Consider the following 22,542-nt stretch of genomic DNA (forward strand, 5'->3'; position numbering starts at 1 on the left):
GCAGCGCCTCCTGCTGGGCTGGCGCGTCCCGCGCGTTCAGTGGGCCGCCGGGCTCAAGGCCTTTCCCCTGGGTTTCTTACCCCCTACCCCCAGGTCAAACAGTAACTGCAGCATCAATTTTCTTTTCTTCCTGTTTTTTCTTCATTTTCGCCGAACACTAATCATCTGATATGCCTTTTAGTTGAACTGTCTTGTTAAGTTTACGCCCTCTGCAGCTGAGAGGTAAGTTCCTCTGAGCACGGGACCTTTTTACCCCATGCTGTTTGCTCTGTCCCAGAGCAGGGCCTGCAGTAACCAACTTTGCTGAGCGAATGAAGTGATGGTGAAAAATGGAGAAGATACACCGAGGATAAAAGGGAAAGAGAGAAAAAGTGTTTTACCAAACTCTTCAACTGAGATTTCTCCCCCACGCCCATAATTTTAAATTCTAAATTTTAGAATCATACTCTATCTTCAGTTTTGAGTGTTGGTGGGTTTTTAACATAATATAATAACGTAAGTATCTTCCTCTGGTATTACATTGCCCCTTTAATCCTAATTCTATTACCAGCGTATTAAATACCCCTCGGATGGAATGTACACAGTAACCGGATTCCTGGTTGCTAGATTGCTTGCTTTCATTCTGTGTTAGAAGCAACAGTAATGAACTTTATGCATAAAGCTTGGCCTCCTTTAGGATTATAAATACAATCCTGTACAAATACTATACAAAGGAAAGCCATCCCAAATGTTTATTTTCACATGGCTATTTTACTTATATATCCCCTAAAAGCTTGCTCCCCCCCCCCCCCCCCCCCACAGATTGATTAATTCTTCCCAATTCTGTATTTATGAAGTACTGGTGTTTTGGGCAGTAGGACTGGTTGGGTGGTTGTTGTTATGATGGTAATTATTTCTCCCCGGTAGGATATTTAGGTTCTTTAGACCTGGTTATAAACCACGCCTAACAGCAGAAATGTGTTGGTTGACTTACTCCACTCATTAGCATCAGCTGGTTAGCCTTCTTCCCTGAACCCTGACAGCAAACATGTGAGCTGGTTCCTTGTCAGACTCAGCGCTCGGCTTTCCTGAAAGGTTTCTTATGGTCCAGCTTTCAAACACTGATACTTCTGGTTGCCCTGTTGAACTATCATTATGATGTTCACTGTGATTTGTAATACTTGTTATGTGGTACATGTGGTATATATATGTGGTTATACTACTATGTTACATAGTGTCTTACACTCAAAGTATATGTGTCTGCTAGAATTAAATATTTCAGACAATACTATGTAATGTTCTCTCTCACCTATATCTGTATTGATGTACAGGTATTACTATAGTTAAAGGGTTTAGACCAGAATGTACTAGGAAATAGTAAGACTTATGGTTGAGACCACATGGATTTATTTTATGACCGCCAGAGGAGGGAAATTGGTTCTTAATATTTTTTGTGCCTTATTTATGGGACCTTGTTGGCAATTTGGTGAAGCTTTGTAGCCCTTCTCAGAATAATGTTTCTAAATGTATAAACTACATAGGATTACATTGAAAAGTCTGATTGAAACACAGCTCTATCCGTGGGCCCAGCTTAAACCCTCTGAAGCTTTATAAGTGAAGTTGACCCTTGAAAGCACAGGTTTGAACCACATGTCCACGTCTATACAGATTCTTTTCGATAAATACAGCTGACCCTTTGTATCCACGGGTTTTGTTGTAATGTACCCCGCGAATCACAGGAGGACGCCCCAAGAAGTCGAATTAAAGAGTCACATTTATTGCAATCCGGGACTATGAGGGGCCATTTTGCTTTCCCAAATCTCATAGTAACAAGATGGTCGAAACACCAGACTTATATAGGCAAAAATCACAAAGGTATTGATTACATCCCAGGGTTTGGAATAAGGAACGTGGTTCGCAAAAAAGCAGTTTACAGAAGCAGACGCAGCAGGTTAAATTACAGTTTTGGGGTCTCTGGATCGCTGAATTGACAGAAACACATTATCTAGAGCCCTCGGGTCTGGAATGAGGAACCTGGTCAGACTTAAGTATGTTACTGGAGCCCTCTGACCTTGGGATAACTGTGCTGTCCTTCCCAGGTAAAGGAAAATGTACTTTCTAAGACCAGTATAACCACTACAAATGGGATTTCACATTACAATCAATAGGGTATCCAATCACATGGGATGATCTATATAATTCAGAAAATCAAAATAACTTTTCTATTGTTAAACAAAGCAAATAAGTACAGAAGCCAAACAGCAGGGTTAAAGTTAAACTATAGTTTCTACCTGAGATGATTGCTACCATACTTCAGTTTCACATCTGCAGATTCAACCGGTCACGGCTGGAAAACAGTATTTTCACATTCCCAACTGCCAATTCCGAGTGCTGTTTCAATCTGCAGTTGGTCGAATCCAGGTATTTTAAACACAGATTTTTTACTGCACGAGGAGGGAATGTCCCTAACCCCGTGGTGTCAAGAGTCGGCTGTATTTATTTTGCTCAGGATGCTATAACAAAGTTCCACAGTCTAGATGGCTTAAACAACATAAATTTATTTGCTCACAATTCTGGAGGCTGGAAGTCTGAGATTAAGGTGGCAGCAAATTTGGTTTCTGAAGGCCTCTCTTTCTGGATCATAGACAATCACATCTCTATCCTCACCTGGTCTTTCCTCAGTGTGGGGGGGAAGGGGTGGGGGGGTGGTGAGGGCGCTCTCTAATGTCTCTGCTTAAAGGACACTAATCCTGTAGGATCAGGGCCCCACCCTTAAGATTTCATTTAACCTTGATTACTTCCTCAGAAGTCCCATCTCCAAATATGTTAAATGCAGCCACACTGGGGGGTTAATAATATATGAATTGGGGGGAGGGGTGTGTGCAAACCTTCAGTCCATAACAGTCCACAGGAGTTACCTATATTCCTTTTTCTTAGAAGCTCTTGGTGGTTGAAGTTCTAGGACCCTGAGAAATGGAAGGCACATAGGGATTCTGGTGAATGAAAGATACCTAAGCAACCCAAGAACACTGACAAGTGAGCAGGGTCTTTACCGTGTTACGATACCCTCCTGGTTGTAATTAATGTGATCAGAACATTGTTCCTGGATCTCTGAGTCTTCCCATTGACAAGCAAACGTTTACCGGAGGAACTGTAACAGAGATGGACGATATCAGAAGCTATCAACTGTACGTACTTGTACTTTACTTATACAATGTAAATAACCCCACAAATATTAACTTATCTAGTTCTTTAAATAGATTTTTAAAATTTTCCTATAGCAATTTCCTTTTCCTTTCCTCAGTTAGAGGAGTAGGTATAAGTATTGTTGCAACTGCGAGGTTTAGAGTTAGAACAATCAACAGACTAGAGGTGCTGTAGGGGTTCCTGTTCAGCTACAAGGGAGGAATATGGGGCAGAGCTGGACCACTAATTAGCTTGAGGAAAGGAAACAGCAGCCATGGTGGGCCGTAGGCCCCCCCAGGGCATTTTAGTGCCTTGAATGTGTTGTGGACCAACATTCGCGAGAGTAAGACCACCAACTCCAATTAGGTCTTAAGCAGCAAGTGAGGATTTATTGAAAAGCTGGTCAGCGACTGCCGTAGGCGTTCTCTCCCACGACAGCGCCGACCCTGGTTCCAGGCCAGCCTTTTATTCACAAAACGGTTGGCTAAACACACACAAAGTTACCTGGGACATATTAATCAACACTGCCCGTTACCAAGGTATTTATTAATCAACTTGCCCCGTTGCCCTAGCTAATAATATCAACTTGCCCCGTTGCCCTAGCTATATTATAAACTCGCCCCGTTTCCCAGACTACCCTCGACCATAGTTGGTTCCATTTCCCCAGTACAAGAGGGGCTTAACTGTAACACATGGGATCTCAGAAGTAGCCCCTTGCGTTCTGTTGCCTCGTCTTACTCCGGACCCTGACGGTGAAGCCCCCTTGGTTCTGTGAGTAGTAAGAGCCCTAGACAGTCTGTGATGAGACAGAGCAGATGGTTCAAGGAGCGCCCATTAAGGATGACATTAGCCCTGGGCATCATGCCAGGGGTTTTATGGGGCCATCCTTTCAATTTCTCAAAACACAAGCTATTACATTGCACACGCTGGAAAGACTTCTTTCAAACCCCTGGAAGCAGCAAGCTGAACAGGAAGCTGGAGAGCTTGGCTCAGAATGCGAAGAGCGTCCCAAGGTGCTGAAAACTATGTCTGTGTGGTGATGGTGGTCCAGCACAGGGGATCTTTGGCACTCGGGGCAGGTAGAGCTTAGAAACGAAGCACTGTCACTGAGGTTGCAGTTGACACAGGGAGACCCTGCTGGGTGGAGATGAGGCTACACCGGTCACCCCCTGGAAGGAGGGGAAGCCACAAGCGAATTTGAGGAGATTGAGCCGAACAGGAAGTTGGAAAGCTTGGCTGAAGCCTTTGGCCCTGCTCAGAACGCGAAGAGTGTCCCAAGGTGCTGAAAACTATGTCTGTGCGGTGATGGTGGTCCAGCACAGGGGAGACCTTTGGCACTTGGGCAGGTAGAGCTTAGAAACGGAAGCACTGTCACTGAGGTTGCAGTTGACACAGGGAGACCCTGCTGGGTGGAGATGAGGCTACACCGGTCACCCCCTGGAAGGAGGGGAAGCCACAAGCGAATTTGAGGAGATTCCACAGGGGTCCTTGTTTGAAATCCAGGAGGTGATTCGCTGCCTGGGGTAGTGGCTGCAATGGTGCCGAGCAGTGCCTCCCGGCCACCTGCGGGAGCCGCGGCCACTCTGCCCTGCCAGACAGAGCCAGGGACTGGAGCCAGGACTTCCTCCCAGCCAAGGCGCTGTCTTGCATGTCTTTTGTTTGCTTCATGCCTCATTGTTGTTGTTTTTTTAAATTGTGTTGCTGTTGTATAGACATCTTTTTGGTCTGTTCCTTCCCCCCCTGTTATGTTACCCAACTTGTTTTGTTGGTGCACTGAAGGGCTACGGAGGCAAAAGAGCAGAGTGTCAAAGGGCAAGTCACCTAATCGCACTGCCTTGGTGTCACATCTGCCGGGTGGGGCTAATACCAGTTCTCACTGTTGTCGTAAGAGTTGAATTGTAACACAGAAGAGTAATGAGCGTCCTTCTTTGCTTCATGCCTCATTGTTGGTTTGTTTTTTTAAAATTGTGTTGCTGTTGTAAAGACATCTTTTTGGTCTGTTCCTTCCCCCCCCCCGTTATGTTACCCAACTTGTTTTGTTGGTGCACTGAAGGGCTACGGAGGCAAAAGAGCAGAGTGTCAAAGGGCAAGTCACCTAATCGCACTGCCTCGGTGTCACATCTGCCGGGTGGGGCTAATACCAGCTCTCACTGTTGTCGTAAGAGTTGAATTGTAACACGGAAGAGTAATGAGCGCCCTTGGTCCAGTGCGGCACTTAGCACTGTGGTCGCCCCAGATGGCTGCTTAGCGCTTGGGATCCACCTCGTGAGACTCAGGAACCGAATCTGTAATACAATTTAGACTTGAAAACCCACCTGTGGTAGTGGCCAGTGGCGCCAGATTGAACATCTCAAGGTCAGACCCTCCGTGACAGGCCGGGGCACCTTTGCCTTGGCCCTGACTTTCACGCACTCCTCACATTTCACCAGTAAGTACGACGTGGCGGACACTCGGAAAGATACCCTGTACCCGTTTTGCTGACAGTTTCACCATGAATTATCATCAGATGTGCAGATGCGTTTCTGCATCTATCAGAGGATGATCTGGTTTTCTCCTTTACTTCTTCCATGTGTTGAATAACAACAGTAGATATTTTTCTGATGTTAAACGCTCTTGTATTTCTGGGATCAATCCTCCTCGATTCAGCTGCATTTTAAATACACTGCTGTATTTGATTTGATAATATCGTGTTTAGGGTTTTTGCATCTATGGTCATTAATAATATTAATCCAAAACTTTTGAGTACGTCCTTGTCCGGGTAGAAACATGGCATCATGAAGGAGTTGGGGAGCTCCCCCCCCCCTTTTCTATCCCCTGAAACAATGTCAAAAAGGGAGAGAGAGGCTTCTTTGTCCTTTGAAAGTTCGACAGACTCTCCACGAATCCCTGTGTGCCGGCTCTGGTGGAGAGCACAGGCTTTTAAAATTCCCGATTCAATTCCTTGGTTATTTGGTGTCTTATTTTTCTTGTTATTTTGTTCACTGATGTGTTTTTCTGGTATGTTTCCATTTCCTCGAAGTTTTAAAGCTCAGTGTTGCCGCTGGTGTTGCTGGTCAGGATGGGCTCTGAGTGGATGGTACCCCTGGATTAACAGCACCTCGCTTCTTCGCATGTCTGTGGACACAGCACACGCAATTTCTTGCCGCCTCAAAGAATGGCCCCCACTGTGGGCCTAATTTGCAGTGATTTAATTCAAAAGAAAACTCCGGACGGTCACATGGCCTAGGAAAACTGGGCTGTGGTTCTGTAATTTTGGGTCCCGGCCTTCCTGCCACTTCTTTCTAGAGAGGCAGTTTAAGTTCTTGGATTGCACACCAGTGTGGGTGCCCGGACTCCTCCTTTGGGCAGCTTAGCTGTCTCCGGGCCCCTAAACTGTCAGGGCAGCCCCAAGTCATTTCTGCCAGAGACAGCGGACCCCCCTCCTGGGGAGGCTGCGACCTGGTGCAGGAGCTCGGAGCCCTCGGCCCGGCCGTGCGCGCTGCTTTGGTGGAATCTCACGGAGGCAGCGAGCCACGTGCGCCCTAGGCTCCCTCAAGTCCAAGGAAGGGCTCAGTGCCAGCGCCCGCCTCCCTGGGCGGCTCCGGGGAGATCAGGGTCCCTGAGTGGCAAATGCCGCCTCCAGCCGGAAACGGGCGGGTAGACGGCTTTGGGGAGGAATCTCTCTGCGGGGCAGGCGCACAGTTTCTTTGTCCCTTGAAAGTTCAACAGACTCTCCACGAATCCCTGTGCGCCGGCTCTGGTGGAGAGCACAGGCTTTTAAAACTCCTGATTTAGTTCCTTGGTTATTTGGTGTCTTATTTTGTTCATTGATGTGTTTTTCTGTGTATGTTTCCATTTCCTCGAAGTTTTAAAGCTCAGTGTTGCTGCTGGTGTTGCTGGTCAGGATGGGCTCTGAGTGGATGATACCCCTGGATTAACAGCACCTCGCTTCTTCGCATGTCTGTGGACACAGCACACGCAATTTCTTGCCGCCTCAAAGAATGGCCCCCACTGTGGGCCTAATTTGCAGTGATTTAATTCAAAAGAAAACTCCGGACGGTCACATGGCCTAGGAAAACTGGGCTGTGGTTCTGTAATTTTGGGTCCCGGCCTTCCTGCCACTTCTTTCTAGAGAGGCAGTTTAAGTTGTTGGATTGCACACCAGTGTGGGTGCCCGGACTCCTCCTTCGGGCAGCTTAGCTGTCTCCGGGCCCCTAAACTATCAGGGCAGCCCCAAGTCATTTCTGCCAGAGACAGCGGACCCCCCTCCTGGGGAGGCTGCGACCTGGTGCAGGAGCTCAGAGCCCTCGGCCACACGCGCTGCTTTGGTGGAATCTCACGGCGGTGGAGACCCACGTGCGCCCTGGGCTCCCTCAAGTCCACGGGAGGGCTCGGTGCCAGCGCCCGCCTCCCTGGGCGGCTCCTGGGAGATCAGGGTTCCTGGGTGGCAAATGCACCTCCAGCCGGAAACGGGCGGGTAGATGGCTTTGGGGAGGAATCTCTCTGCGGGGCAGGCGCACAGCACCTGAGAAGCTGTGTCTGGGGAGCAAAGCGAGAATGCAGAGGTCCCCGCAGCACCTGGAGGGAGAGAGAGGGCTCCGGGGCGCTGCTCCGCCTCGCCCGCTGCTGTTTGCTCGACCGCCACCAGGGGGCGATGCGCCCTCGTCCTGCGTCCAGGAAGCCGGGGTGCGGGGGTGACCCGTGCGCATCCCTCCTGTGGATTAGAAGGGGCCCGAGACCCGAGAATCCTGGCCTCTGACGCACACTGCTAGGCGGTCCAATGGTGAGAGCTCTCAGGTCCTCCGGGAATGTCGGAGGACAGTCACTCCAGGGGACATGAGGCCACCCTGGCAGCGGTGTGCTTACGATTTAATTCAAAAGAAACCCCCGGAGGGTCACGTGGTGAGGGAAAACTGGGCTGCGGTTCTGTAATTTTGGGCCCCGACCTTCCTGCCACTTCTTTCTAGAGAGGCAGTTTAAGTTCTTGGATTGCACACCAGTGTGGGTGCCCGGACTCCTCCTTTGGGCAGCTTAGCTGTCTCCGGGCCCCTAAACTGTCAGGGCAGCCCCAAGTCATTTCTGCCAGAGACAGCGGACCCCCATCCTGGGGAGGCTGCGACCTGGTGCAGGAGCTCAGAGCCCTCGGCCACACGCGCTGCTTTGGTGGAATCTCACGGCGGTGGAGACCCACGTGCGCCCTGGGCTCCCTCAAGTCCACGGGAGGGCTCGGTGCCAGCGCCCGCCTCCCTGGGCGGCTCCTGGGAGATCAGGGTTCCTGGGTGGCAAATGCACCTCCAGCCGGAAACGGGCGGGTAGATGGCTTTGGGGAGGAATCTCTCTGCGGGGCAGGCGCACAGCACCTGAGCAGCTGTCTCTGGGGAGCAAAGCGAGAATGCAGAGGTTCCGCAGCACCTGGAGGGAGAGGGCGCGGGGCGCGCTGCTCCGCCTCGCCCGCTGCTGTTTGCTCGACCGCCACCAGGGGGCGATGCGCCCTCGTCCTGCGTCCAGGAAGCCAAGGTCAGGGGTGCGCATTCCTCCTGTGGATTGGAAGGGGCCAGAGAATCCTGGCCTCGGACTCACACTGCTAGGCGGTCCAATGGTGAGAGCCCTCAGGTCCTCCGGGAAAATGTCGGAGCAGTCACTCCAGGGGACATGAGGCCACCCTGGCAGCGGTGTGCTTAAAGCCATTGCCAGGATCCAGACAGAGTTGTCACCAGCAGGAGGAAAGCGATGAATTGCCATTATGGGGAACAGCCTGGGAGCTCGGGACCAAAGGGGCCTTAGAGCCGTGTGTGGGGAAGGCAGAACTCGCCAACCCTGAGAGAGGCCCTTTCACGTCGGGCCCCAGCCAAGGATGACAGCTGTCATGAGCTCCCACTGCACCTCCTGTCCACCCAGCGAGGTCCGAGCTCTCCCGGGCTGGTGGCCGGGGAGCCCAGGGGCCTTTGTAAGACACGAGGGTGTCTACTCTCCATTTCTGGAACCTGATGTGTCCAACGGTGACTGCACTTTGCTGCTATACTGGAGAATAATTTGTCCCATTATAACTTTGAAAAGAGCAGTTTCTCAGCGTTGGTGTTAGGGTCACCTGGGGAAGTTTTAACGCCGTGCCCAGGCCACGCTCCAGACTGAGTCAGAATGTCTGGGGAACGAAGCCCAGGTCTTGGTGTTTCTCAAAGCCCTGCCAGTGACTCCAAGGCACAGCCATTCCTTGGAGTTTCCCCTAACCCGGCAGGTGCTGCAGGTGCAGGGGCCGGGGCTGGAAGCTCCCACAGGCCTGCGGGGCTTGGCTGTTGGCCTGATGGGATTAGAGGGCAAGTTCCAAGAAGGTCAGGGGTGCGCATTCCTCCTGTGGATTGGAAGGGGCCAGAGAATCCTGGCCTCGGACTCACACTGCTAGGCGGTCCAATGGTGAGAGCCCTCAGGTCCTCCGGGAATGTCAGAGGACAGTCACTCCAGGGGACATGAGGCCACCCTGGCAGCGGTGTGCTTAAAGCCATTGCCAGGATCCAGACAGAGTTGTCACCAGCAGGAGGAAAGCGATGAATTGCCATTATGGGGAACAGCCTGGGAGCTCGGGACCAAAGGGGCCTTAGAGCCGTGTGTGGGGAAGGCAGAACTCGCCAACCCTGAGAGAGGCCCTTTCACGTCGGGCCCCAGCCAAGGATGACAGCTGTCATGAGCTCCCACTGCACCTCCTGTCCACCCAGCGAGGTCCGAGCTCTCCCGGGCTGGTGGCTGGGGAGCCCAGGGGCCTTTGTAAGACACGAGGGTGTCTACTCTCCATTTCTGGAACCTGATGTGTCCAACGGTGACTGCACTTTGCTGCTATACTGGAGAATAATTTGTCCCATTATAACTTTGATAAGAGCAGTTTCTCAGCGTTGGTGTTAGGGTCACCTGGGGAAGTTTTAACGCCGTGCCCAGGCCACGCTCCAGACTGAGTCAGAATGTCTGGGGAACGAAGCCCAGGTCTTGGTGTTTCTCAAAGCCCTGCCAGTGACTCCAAGGCACAGCCGTTCCTTGGAGTTTCCCCTCACCCGGCAGGTGCTGCAGGTGCAGGGGCCAGGGCTGGGAGCTCCCACAGGCCTGCGGGGCTCGGCTGTTGGCCTGATGGGATTAGAGGGCAAGTTCCAAGGAGTTTGGCGACTCACAGCAGAAATCGGTGTCACAGGTTTGCTTTATAGGAAGGAATACAGGTGTGTTGAGGGCATCCCAGGAGGGAGGTAAACTGGCCTCTGTCACATGGAGGGGCTGAGCCTGGGCCTTGGGCCCCAGAGTGTCTCATACGATGACCCGTCTCATCTGGTGACCTGCCCCATTGGTTATCCTTGCGCTTTAAGAAAATTCACACCCAAAGATGAACCTGGTTTGCGCTGTGCTGGGGGCTCAGGAAAGAGTCCAGTGGGCAGGTAAAGAGGTTTAGGCTGACGTGGTGGCTGGGCACAGCAGGCGGGGGCAGCATGGCATGAGCAGTGACCGCAGACAGAGCAAGCGAGTGGCAGAAATGCATGGTGTCACAGTGACTTGGAACCTCTGTGAATCTCTCTCCCCAAGACTGCCCAAGGCCCCAGACCCCTTGAAAGCGAGGCTGGAGGTTCTGTGGGGAGGGCAGAAGGGAGGGGCGAAGAGGCGTTATTAATTGGGCATTGTGATCAATGTCATCGCTCTGTACTGAGGATCTGTGATCAGTGTCATTGCTCTGTACTGAGGATCTGTGATCAATGTCATTGCTCTGTACTGAGGATCTGTGATCAATGTCACCTCAACTGTACTGAAGAGCTGTGATTAATGTCACCTCATCTGTACTGAAGAGCTGTGATCAATGTCACCTCATCTGTACTGAGGAGCAGGTGAGGCCCACCACACATTGGCTATAATCAAATCAGTAACTCCTCACTTAACATTGTCCATAGGTTCCTGGAACTGCGCAAAACGATGGATACAGAAACCACGGTTGCCATAGCTAATTGATGTAAACAAGAGTTAAGTTCTCACGGCATCTTATGGCAAAACGATGTTGAATGAAACGACGTTATTTGAAGCCCTGCTTTCGCTCAAGAGTATGTATAGCTCAAGCCCTGGTCACGTTTCCCTTAACAGCAGCCCCAGTCTCCGTGGCCCTCCGTGTGGAGCGGGAGCCGTGGTGCCGCAGGGAGGTCAGTGGCCGAGCAGTCGGGGCCGGAGGTCCGGCATTTATACTTGGTGCATGTGTACGGGGTGGCGGTGGCTTTGAGTCAAGGCTCTTCCCTGGCTGGCGATGGCCAAAGTGAGCTATGGCGTCTGAGTCTGTGCTGTCTGGGACGGTTGGTCTGCGGCCTTCCCGAAGCAGAACCCGGGGCCAGCAGGCAGTGACCTCCCCTGAGCAAGAACCAGCGTCGTTTAGAAACATCTGTAACGTAGCTCTTTACCGTCCTCAAGACCCTCCCCAGCCAACTCACCCGGTCCCTCTAGGCATGATTTCAAGCACTGTGTCGCCATAGAGATGATTCAGGCTCCTGTTGCCATGGTGACCGTTCTGTGAGCTAAAACGCTTCCATCAATCCTCCCCCCCTTGCCACTGCCATATGATGTAAACATATATATATACATGATATGAAAATCATATATATGCATCCTTTCTGAGCATGTACAAGTGTTTTGAGGTCAACACATGTCTTGGCGAGCAGAGTGGTTCAGGTGACACGGCCTGGTCTCTGTGACCGATGCCACATACCCGACATTGTACAGGTCACGAGTCAAATGAGGGCTGTGGGGGGGCAGAGCACTCCCAAACGCAGGCTTTTCAGGAACCGTGGGAGAGAATGCCGCTCTGGCCTGACGCCGGAGGCAAAGGGACCACGCCACCCACGTGCGCCCTCCCAGGAGAGAAGGAAGCGCAAAGGTGCTGACTGTCCTGAGGACAGGAACGACAGAGGCCGCGGGACCAGGAGGGACAATGTAAGGTGCCTGAGCACTCACCTTGCACTGGGGGCGGGGGGGGGAGGTGCAGCCCACTGAGTCCGGCTAGTTCTCCTGTCCTGCTTCACAGAAAAGAATGAAGAGGCGGCCCGGCCGGTGTGGCTCAGTGGTTGAGTGTCAGCCCATAACCAAGAGGTCACTGGTTTGATTCCCGGTCAGGGCACATACAAGGGTTTCTGGCTCGATCCCCAGTGGTGGGGAGGTGGGGGGTGGGTAGGGGAGGCAGGCATGCAGGAGGCAGCCAATCAATGATGTTTCTCATTCATTGAAGTTTCTATCTCTCTATCCCTCTCCCTTCCTCTCTCTCTAAAATCAATAAAAACATATTTTTTAAAGAAGAAAAAGAGGTGAAGAGGAAGGCCAGAAGTCCCCAGGTCTATGGAACTTAGAAAAGGAGAAGGCACCTTGCCCAACATCGAGTGTTTTTCTTGAAACTATCTAGAACTTGTGGCAACAAAGTGGAAGGAATTATTAGGGACAAGCCTGGAGGTGGGAGGAGAAGGGAGGGTGTTAGGAGAGCCCAGGAAAGAGATCAAAGTCCTGACTAAGGTGGTGGTGGAGATGGGAGATGGGTTTCTAATTTCAGAATGATCGGTGTGTCACCAAGGCGATGCCCTGGAACGCGGAAGGCTCTGCGGGTTTCCCACAGATGGCCGGGAAAACAGCCTTCCGGGGCCCCGGATTGGGATACTGCCTGAGGGGGCACAGGGCCCCTTGCTTATTGGGTAAGAACCTCTGGGATGCAGGAATGGATGCCTGCTGTCTGCCCAGCGTCCCGCTCCTACCTCTGTCCATCACCCCTCCCTCTGTCTTTTGGAGAAATTGCCAGTCCACTGTCCAGTCCATCACAGAACCTCATCCTCCTGGTCAGAAATGGACTTGCCGTCTCTCCGGCCACAACAAGTAGCTCAGAAGTGGGCACATGGCTCAGTGTGAGTCACCCACGGTCTTTCCCGGTACTGCCCTTGAATAAGGCCCTTCGTGTGTCTGGATAATTGTGACTCTCGGACTGCCGGGGGCTAGAGTCTGGTCGGTGGAGGAGGTCTGACCTCCCTGGGAAACATGTCAATGTAAGAAGACAAGTAGGAGTGAGTGATGGACACAGAATCTGACTCCTCCCAGACCCAGATCTCCCGTCAGTTCCTACAGCTCCCCATCCCGTGAGCCAGCCCAGGATCTTCCCACAAACTGCCTCCATCCTTTCCTTTTTTCCTTAAGCCAGTCTGAGCTGCCTTTCTGTCATTTACAATCAAACAATTTTTTGCTGATATCAGCGCAAAGGAAAGGAACTTCGGCGACTTCAGTGGCTGTCTCCCTGGCGTGAAGGAATGCGGGGCCAGCGCCTGGACTGCGCACCCACACGAGCGGCTGCGGGAGGGTGGGTGGCAGTGTTGCCCATTCCGTTCGGTCGAACAAAGGGCTTTTATAAGGACGGCGCTAAACAGAAGTCGGCAAACTCTCCCCAGGGGGAGTATGAGCCAGGGACAGCACTTTGGTGCTGCACAGACACATAAACAAAATGTAAGGAAACATCTCCCGAAAGCAAGGAGTGTTTTTAAAAAGTGTTTTAATATCAGAGAGGATGGACTCTTCTCTGCTTGTATTTTAGAGACAATGAGTGAGAACCAGAGAGGAAGACTGGACTGGGCTACTGAGGCCTGGGGTCGCACAGGTCAATGACGTAAGTTTTACTTGTGAACGAGAAACTCACTTCCTGGTAATTCTGTGGCATCAGAGTCTGGGCTGCCTTCACAAAGCGCTGTATCTAATGACGTTGAAAGCACATTTTAAAAGTGTTCAGTCAAGGGCGGAGGCGTGTGCCTCGTTCCCACTGCTTCCTGGTAATTCTGTGGCATCAGCGTCTGGGCTGCCTTCACAAAGCGCTTGTATCTAATGACGTTGAAAGCACATTTTAAAACAGCGTTCAGTCAAGGGCGGAGGCGTGTGCCTCGTTCCCACTTGGTCCCAAGCAAGAAACCGTGGTATCTCCACAGGAACCTGCCTTGAAGACTATGTGGAGAGGTCTAAAGCTTCAAAACACAGGAGAACCCGTCGCTTCTAAACGAAGAACGCCCAACGCCCTTATTTGATTTGTCAGCAGTGAATGCATGCAAGACTAATTCAACGCAAAACCCAAGTCCTGGCAAGTTCGCAGACTCGTGGCCTCCGAGGGGTGCCGGTAGGTGGCGCAGCAGGCTAACTCACGCCCCTTCTCCGACCGCTGGCTGCCTGGCTTCCACTGCACCTCCTGTCTTAGCAGGTGGTCATCGCAGGCCGCCTGATAAGCATTCAGGAAATGCTTAGAACCAGTTCAGCAGAAAGTATCATGTCACCTCAGTGGAGTGATGCGTATTATTAGGTTGTCTCTGCCAAGATTTTTCAGAACCTGAAATCGGCCTATTTCTTTATTTCTTGAACGTATATGAAAACAGGACTTTACACTAATCATATGGAAGTGAACAGGTCATAGACATAAAGTAATGGTTTTTGTCCCCACAGTTGCCTAATTCTAATCCGTCCTATGGGCTAGCCCTTCTTTGCTGCTTGAATGATATCTAGAGCCATAATGTCTCTGGTTGCCCTTGAATAATGAATGGCCTTCTATTTTTTACTTTTACCCCAAACTGTCTTACTTCTGTAGTTAGAATAGTGATTCTTATAACCATCAGACACTGAACTATTTGTGAAGTTAAACCTCCTTGTTCTCCCCTATCTCAGGCTCATTTTAGTCTAGGGCAGGGGTGAGGAGCCTTTTTTTTTGCCAAGGGCCATTTGCATATTTATAACATCACTCATGGGCCACACAGAATTATCAACTTAAAAATTGGCCTGCTCTATTTGTCAAACATTTAGTTAACTCACCCATAATGCCTTGGCAGTGCAAGACCAAATGATTTCACAGGCCTTATATGGCCTGCGGGCCAGACGTTCCCCACCCTTGGTCTAGAGGCTTGCATTGGAGAGAAATGCGTGTACCTTCTAGATTTTTCCCCACTTAGCTTTTCCACTCGTTCTTCACTCGGTCACTCATTCCTCTCGGCCCCTGAGGGTAGCTGTATGGAGAGGAGGAGGACAGCTCGGGAGCAAGACGGTCTTTCCTGGCTGGCACCGATGTAAGATGGCATTCTACCAAACATGAGTTCACAATCAGACCTGTAAAACAGCCCTGGCAGCGTGCTCAGTGGTTAGAGCATGGCCTGTGCACCGACGGGCCTTGGGTTCAATTTCCAGTCAAGGGCACGTAACTCAGTTGCAGATTCGATCCCCAGCCCCAGTCAGGGCACATGCAGGAGGCAACCAATCAATGTCTCATATCGATGTTTTTCTCTCTCCCTTCCTCCCCCATCAGCCCTCCCTTCCCCTCTTTCTATAAAGCAATGGAAAAAAACAAACAAAAAATATAAAACACATAAGGAAACAAGAAAGCATGAGTGACAGCAAAAGTAACGAACTTCAAACTTAGACCCCAAAACACTGCTGATTTTGGCACCACTGAGTATAATAATAAAAGTGTAATATGCTAATTAGACCAGACGTCCTTCCGGACAAAGCCAGGGCTGAGAGGGTGGGTCCCAGGTGCCAGAGGGAAGCCAATGCCCGCAACCAGGGGAAGGAAGGCCTACTCTTGCACAGATTTCATGCATTGGGCCTCTAGTAAAATATAAAATTAGTGCGTTTAATATATTCAAAGAAATAAGAATTTTATACAGGAGTAAAAAGCAAGATGCTTTCAACAATGACCATGCAGATTTGAAAAAATACCTAAATTGAACTTTTAAAAATGAAAAACATACTAATTAAAATTAAAACTGGAAGAAGATTAGAGCCACCTGAAGAGAGAAGTAGGGAACTGGAAGATGAACTTGAAGAACACAGTACAGACAGACAAAGAGATGGAAAATGCAAAAGGTAGATTAAGCAACATGTAGCATAGAATGAAAAGGTCTGACATATATTTAATTGCAATTCTCAAGAGTTTAAAGAGAAGAAATATTTGATATGTTAATAGCTGAGAGTTTTCAATAACTGATGGCAAATACAATCCACAGATTTAGGAAGCACAACAGATCCCAATCTGAATAGATTTTTAAAAAATTCACACCTGGTCACATGTTATTTAAACCAAAGAACACTGGAGACAAAAAGAAAATCTTAAAAACAGAGAGACGAGACAGATCGCTTACAAAGCAAGGATAATTCAGTCGGTAACTGACTTCTCAAAACAACCAACCACAAAAGTCAGAGGGAGCAGAGTGATGACTCGAGAGTGTGGACAGGAGGTAACTATTAATCTAAAGTGTAAGCTCAGTGAAATTATCTTTCAAGAACAAGAATGATGTAAAAACTTGGGTTTTTTGATAAACAAGAACTAGTCGAGTATGGTACCCACAAACTATCACTAAAGACTTCCTTCAGAAAGAAGGGGGAAGACCTCAAAAGAAGATACGAAACGCAGGAAGAAATGGAGTGATGACAGGAGGTAACTATTAATCTAAAGTGTAAGCTCAGTGAAATTATCTTTCAAGAACAAGAATGATGTAAAAACTTGGGTTTTTTGATAAACAAGAACTAGTCGAGTATGGTACCCACAAACTATCACTAAAGACTTCCTTCAGAAAGAAGGGGGAAGACCTCAAAAGAAGATACGAAACGCAGGAAGAAATGACATGTAGAAGAACACGGAGGTGATTATAAAACACTTTCTAAACCGAATCCACTATTTTATAAAGCGAAAGAGCAAGATGGGATTAAAACAACGGACCAAACAGCAGAAAGTCTGGAGGAGGGAATCAGAGTGAAACACTATTTGAGTCCATCTTTAAGGCAAATCTGCAGGTGAACATAATGAAGTTAACTGCTTCATAGAAAAGAACTGAGCCCAGATGCTTCAAGCAAGGGCAGGTTTTCTGTTCGCCCAGGACCCTGGGACCTGCAACGCCAGAGCCTGGCAGGAGGGTCAGCGGTTCCCTGATGTACGTGTTGCTTCTTTCGCCAACGGGTTTTAAGATGCCTCCTCCTCAGGGTGCTGTGGAGTTCCTCAGATCTCTTCGGAACATGCCCTCCCACCAACTGCTTCCTTCCTCACTTCCCCAAGTGCCACTTCTCACAGGTGCCCCTCTGACAACGGGCTGGGCGCCACCCACTGTGCAGCCTTCCAGCTTCCCCTCTCCTGAGGCGGGCAGTCTGCGCAGAGCCATGGCGATGCTCATACAAACCTGTGAAACATGCTGTGCTCCCCCAGGCCCACGGCAGCGACCGATTCCGCTGTCACAGGGCTTAAAGCAACCGGAGACAGCGTGGAGCGTGAGTTCCTCCTGCGGGTCACTGACTGTCAGGTCATGATCAGATGTACAGTGGGGCCTTGACTTAGGAGTTTAATTCGTTCCGAGACCGAGCTCGTTAAGGAGCTCGTTAACTCAAATTACTCTGTCAACTCAATGCAAAAAATCTGCCGAGAGACAGCTGGTATCTCAAAAAACTCGTTAGTTGGGACACTCGTAAGTCAAGGCCCCACTGTAGCTGTGTTCATCATGAGTCTTGACCACACACGGAGGTGAAAAATGCTTTATTTCACAGTTTGAAACATTACAATGCAATTCGCTTTGTATATTTGACACTGAAAAGAAGTCCTGGGCAACAGGCAGACAGTTCAGTTTCGATGCCACAGATGAGTAACAAAAAACGAACAGATAGGTGACGTGGGCAGCACCTTCCTCAGCCTCCGTCCCTTCTCCTTCCTCCCACAGGAGGCTCTCGGGCAGCGTGTATACCTTCGCCCACACAGCGGTGCTCCCTGGAAGCCACGCTGAGGGGCTCCTCTCGTTCAGCCTTCCCGGGAGCAGGTCCAGCCCCACCAGCCAACCACCACCATGCAGAGTAACCGCGCTGCCTCCCTCGGTATCTGCCCTCTTCGTTCTACTGAAAATCCCAAATGAGGGAAGTGGCAGACAGTTAGATCCTAAGCAGGTCACCCCCAAGGCCCGGAAATCTGAGTCTCAAATTTGTACTTTGGCTCAGAAATCCCTCTTCAAGGAGGAGTCTAAAATCTGTGACACAGTTATCCAGGCGCCCCCAGCACGGGGCGAGGCTGAGTCCCCGGCACATCAGCAGTCGCTGGGCAGTGCCCGGGTAGGACGGGCAGCGTGTCTGTGCTCACGGCTTCCCTCCACGGCACCAGGTCGTGGGCCTCGAGAGCAGGGCTCCTGCCACCGTGCTCGGCGGGCGGTACGGAGGGTCAGCCAGACCCCAGGCCCTCAGGAGTCGCAGGAACTGGAAAGAACCCTAGACAGTCCGTGGGCCTGGCTCTGGGTTTTTAAAAGCTCCTTTTCAACTTCTTTCACTTTGTTTGAGGGACCCCAGCATCCCCCCAGCCTCTCACAGACCCAATGAAACAGGGCATGTGGAAGTGGCCTGTAAACACCAACACCCTGAGCATCAGGCAAATATAAGAACCCCCTTCTCGCCACCCCGGCAGCGGGAGCCCCGGCGGCTGCTCGCAGCAGCTCATGAGTGTCCTCGCCCCACTCGGATGTCCAGAGCCCCCAACTCTGAGCCTCACTGACCAGCTTCCTAGGAGGTCAGAGGGGGATCCTGGCAGGAAAAGCGAGGCCCTTGAAGCACCTGGACCCCATGTTGGTCAATCTGGATCCCTACAGCCAAGTCAGTTTCCACTCCTGTAAGGTTCAGGCAGAACCCTGGGTTGGGAGGATGGGTCGTGTAGATTTGCTGCTTCTTGCCCACCCCACATGCAGCAGTCGAGTCATCTGTGTGGGCAGGCGGTTTTGGGAATCGCGGATCCAGCAGAGAAGACCTAAGGCTTGGCGTCCGGAGACCAGATTCCGCGTGTGACTTCACCAATGGGCGACGGTGTACGTCTCCATCGCTAAAGCCGAGGCTGCGGCCTCCGGCAGAGGTGGCCTGAGTCTAGTCCAGGAGCCGTGTGAGTCTTTGAGACGATGAGTAGCACTGACGGGTGTGGCAAAGTGTTTTGAGCATGGAGTGCCTGGGGGTGAGTGGCAGCCCCTCCCCACCCCATGCCAGGGGCAGAGTGAGGCTGAGATGAGGCCCGTCTTCTCTGTAAGACTTTGTGTCAGGAGGGTGGCCACCCGTCTTCTCTGTGAGACTTTGTGTCGGGAGGGTGGCCGGCAGCACTGGAGGCTGCGGAACGGAGCCGGAGCAGCCAGGACAGCGCTCCGGTGAGCACGCGTGGGCGGGACAGCTGGCATGCACTGTCAGCTCCATGACAAACGTCCCCGGCTTCCTAAGGAGTCTCTGCACGGCCCAGAGACGCAGTTCATCTACCAGGGGATACTCTGCCACCTGCATCCACGTGCCCTCAACACGTCCCCAACTCACTGTGACTCACAGGCAAACACAGCAGCTCACCCATCATCCCATGGGCCCTCCGCCTCCCCCTCCCTCTCCCAGGTCCCCTTTCTTTATTAACATTGGCTTTTCCCATCACTGAGAATATCATGAACCAAGATGGACGGACACACAAACAACTAAAATATCAAAATATACCCATTTAAATAAAAAACGCACACTTTAATCTCCGGGTCTGCTGTCACTTATCCATAGCACTGCTTCACATGATGTGCACAGGGCCTCCCAGTTCTTCCTTGGGCATGTCCTGTTTCCCCAGGTCCCAGTGGTCAGAGACCAGTCTCACACCAGACTGGCTTTGTGCCCCAGGAAGCCCGGGAAGGAAGCTGGGCCAGCCCTTCCTTTGAGGACACACGACTCAGGAGAGCAGGAGCAAGGGCAGGCCAGGAAAGCCTGGGCACCGATGGCACCTCTGCCTTCCCTTGTCTGTCAGCCTCACCTCCTGCCCACGTACCCAGAAGCGACTGTCTTCTCTCTTCCCTGAAGGCCTTGATGTCTCAGTCACTCTACAGACAAGCTGGCCCAGCCCCGGTTACTCCATGTCTGTCACTGCCTGCACCTGTGTCGTCCTTGGAATTGCAGGTTTCCAATTTTAGTCCTTCCCCACTGCCTCCTCCACCGTCACCCAAGCCAGAGTGCCCGGCTCGGAGCAGCAGTGTGTGGGGGCTCTGTGGCGGGCGTGGGGGGCTCTTCGGTGGCGAGAAGCCTGATTCAGGGTGCGGATGAAGAGATAATAGCGCCCGCAGCTACCGATGTTCTCCAAGATTGCCTGAGCAAGTCAACTCCAAAGCTGGTGACTAAGAAAGGGTGTTTTAATCATCTTTTCCATCTGAAGCAGGGCCCAAATGGACAGACTAGACCTAGGCTTTTGGAGGCCAGGGACAGCAGCACGTCTAAGACTCAGCACCAGGGTTATGGCTCATGTCTTCCAGCCCTTGGAAGTGCCAGCACTGGGCTGAACTGTCCGCCTGGGTCCTCTCGGACAGGCCAGAGCCACCACGGAGTCCTTGGTAGCCCAGTTCTCCAAGCAATGATATCAACCCATCCACTGGCCTCACCCAGCCACTTCTTCGTTTCATTGCACACGACTGTTTTGGCAAAACCTGATGCAAATGGAATGGTCCTCTGAGAATGAGGCCCAGCTCCAGTCAGGTGGCCCTGGAGAAGCCCAAGGAGATGCTGAAGAAGGAAGCTGTCCAGGGAACCACAGGTACAGGATGGACCCGTGTGGCAGGCGAGCACCCTCCAGGGATTGGACCCAACCACGAGTCCTGCCATATAGCCTGGGGAGAAAGGCTTTGGCCAAAGTCTGTCCAAGAAAGTGGAGACTGTGAGACACCCAAGGCTGGATGGAGTCAGGGATTCGGGGCTGGACAGTGAAGCAAGAAGAAGATGAACATGTAAAGAGAGCAAGGTCTCATGCCTTGAGTAGGAGTCAGTGATGTGGGCTCGCTCACTGGCGGTTCTTCTGCTGGTCTTAGCTGGGCTCCCTCATGTCTGCAATCAGAGAGGGGGAGGGGGAACTGGGCCCTTTCTCCCATCATGCCGTGGGACAGCCCAATCACATCACCTGGCCATGCCAGATTCCAGGGTGGAGAGACAAGACTTCACTTCTGGGTGAGAAGGAAAGTGTGGCCATTTTTTTCAATTTGCACAAATTACAAAACCCAGAGTGATCTATCGGGAGGCAAACCTGTCGTTTAGGCCATGGTGGGGACAGGAAGTGCTCCTCCGGAAGCAGCGTCCCTTGTCTCCCAAAGTGTCTGGAGTGGCCACACAGTGAGGCCAAGGTGCGTGGGCACGTCTCCGGGTCCTGGAACAGCAGAGCTGCTGTGGCAGAAACTACACATGGCAAACGCAGTACAAACCCAGGGAGATCACGTGGAGTTCGGGAGGGAAATGGCCCATATTCCAAGTATGAGAACATGCATTCTTTTCTCTTCAGTCCATTACTGCATCCTCTCCTTTTGCTCCCTCTTCTCCTGCACGTGCAGATGTGGAGCATTTATCGTAAAGCCTGTCGCCATGTGGAGGGAGGCAGGCTCTGTGTGGCCCCAGCTCTTGTTCAAGACTCAGCCGTGTGCAGCAGAGAGAGAAAAAGCAGCTTATGTTCTCAGAATGGAAAATGAACCCACTTAGCTTTCCAAACAGGTATATACTCTCTTCCGTGTTGTTCCGACAACAAATTGAAGTCATTTCTGTCATGAGCTCACTCACAGCTTCTGACTTCAGTGTAACCGCAGTCGCTGAGTAGTGACGAGGAGGAGATGGGATAACACGTATACTTAGCCGGAAGCTCCCTCCCGTCGTCAGCAGAAGGCCTTCTGATAGCAGTAATAAGTTCTGCTGCCTCTCGGCACAGCCAGGAGGCACGGAAATGCGTGCTGGAGGCAGCGGCATTCCTGGAGCTTAGCGTCCCCAGCTCACTCCTGTCAGACTTGGAAAGAATCCTGGTTCGGCTAAGGAGACTGGGCGGGCGAGAAATGCGCGTGTGGAACGTTCCTGCGCGCAGTCACTCCCATGGCGATTTCTCAAACCCGTCACATGGTACTGAGGTTTGGAATCAGCCTCACTCAGGCTTCCCCCATCCCTGGCCAAAGCAAAGATCAGCAAACCTTCCAAGGTGGCGGCCGGAGAAGGTCCCGGCCTGCTGGCGCTTGGATTTGTGTCTTGTCCCCATTGTCCACTTCTGATTCTCGTCATCCAGAGAGATGTCTCGAACAAACATCAGACCACAAGGGACATCCTGGTTGGAAAGTCATTCTGGAGAAGAGCAGAAAGAACCCAGCATGAGACCACACATTGTTTCGAGACCCAGCGCAACAGGTGGTTCCGCGGGCACAGTCCACAGCCTGGCCCGAGCCTGGCACCCTTGCCCCGAAGGGATGCACTCATAGGCTGGGGAGGGGTGTGCATACACGCATGTGCAGGAAGTTCTGCACGCAGGCCTCCCAGCCCATGCAAGGCACCTAGAATCCCTGACGCTGCCTGTTAGAGATGCTCACTAATGATCCCACCTCTCCTTCCACACACCTGCGCGCCTGCCTCTCC

The 22,542-nt window shown here is 51.5% G+C and overlaps 1 protein-coding gene and 1 long non-coding RNA gene across 2 annotated transcripts in view; one reads left to right on the forward strand and one right to left on the reverse strand.

Annotated features, from left to right (window-relative positions):
- Nucleotides 1-35: 35 nt before the first annotated feature.
- The window catches only part of LOC106723764, a 29,037-nt gene continuing 6,530 nt past the window's right edge, over nt 36-22,542 (forward strand). The window contains exons 1-2 of the long non-coding RNA XR_001359480.1: nt 36-222; nt 11,061-11,207. This is a non-coding gene — a long non-coding RNA (uncharacterized LOC106723764). The remainder of the gene's footprint in view (nt 223-11,060; nt 11,208-22,542) is intronic.
- ILDR2 (immunoglobulin-like domain containing receptor 2) overlaps nt 17,656-22,542 on the reverse strand; it is a 60,598-nt gene continuing 55,711 nt past the window's right edge. Inside the window, exon 8 of the mRNA XM_014528535.1 lies at nt 17,656-22,254. Coding sequence (XP_014384021.1) covers nt 22,191-22,254 — 64 coding nt within the window. The 3' untranslated portion in view covers nt 17,656-22,190. The remainder of the gene's footprint in view (nt 22,255-22,542) is intronic.

The sequence above is a fragment of the Myotis brandtii genome, unplaced genomic scaffold (genome assembly GCF_000412655.1).
Source record: "Myotis brandtii unplaced genomic scaffold, ASM41265v1 scaffold64, whole genome shotgun sequence".
NCBI lineage: Eukaryota > Metazoa > Chordata > Mammalia > Chiroptera > Vespertilionidae > Myotis > Myotis brandtii.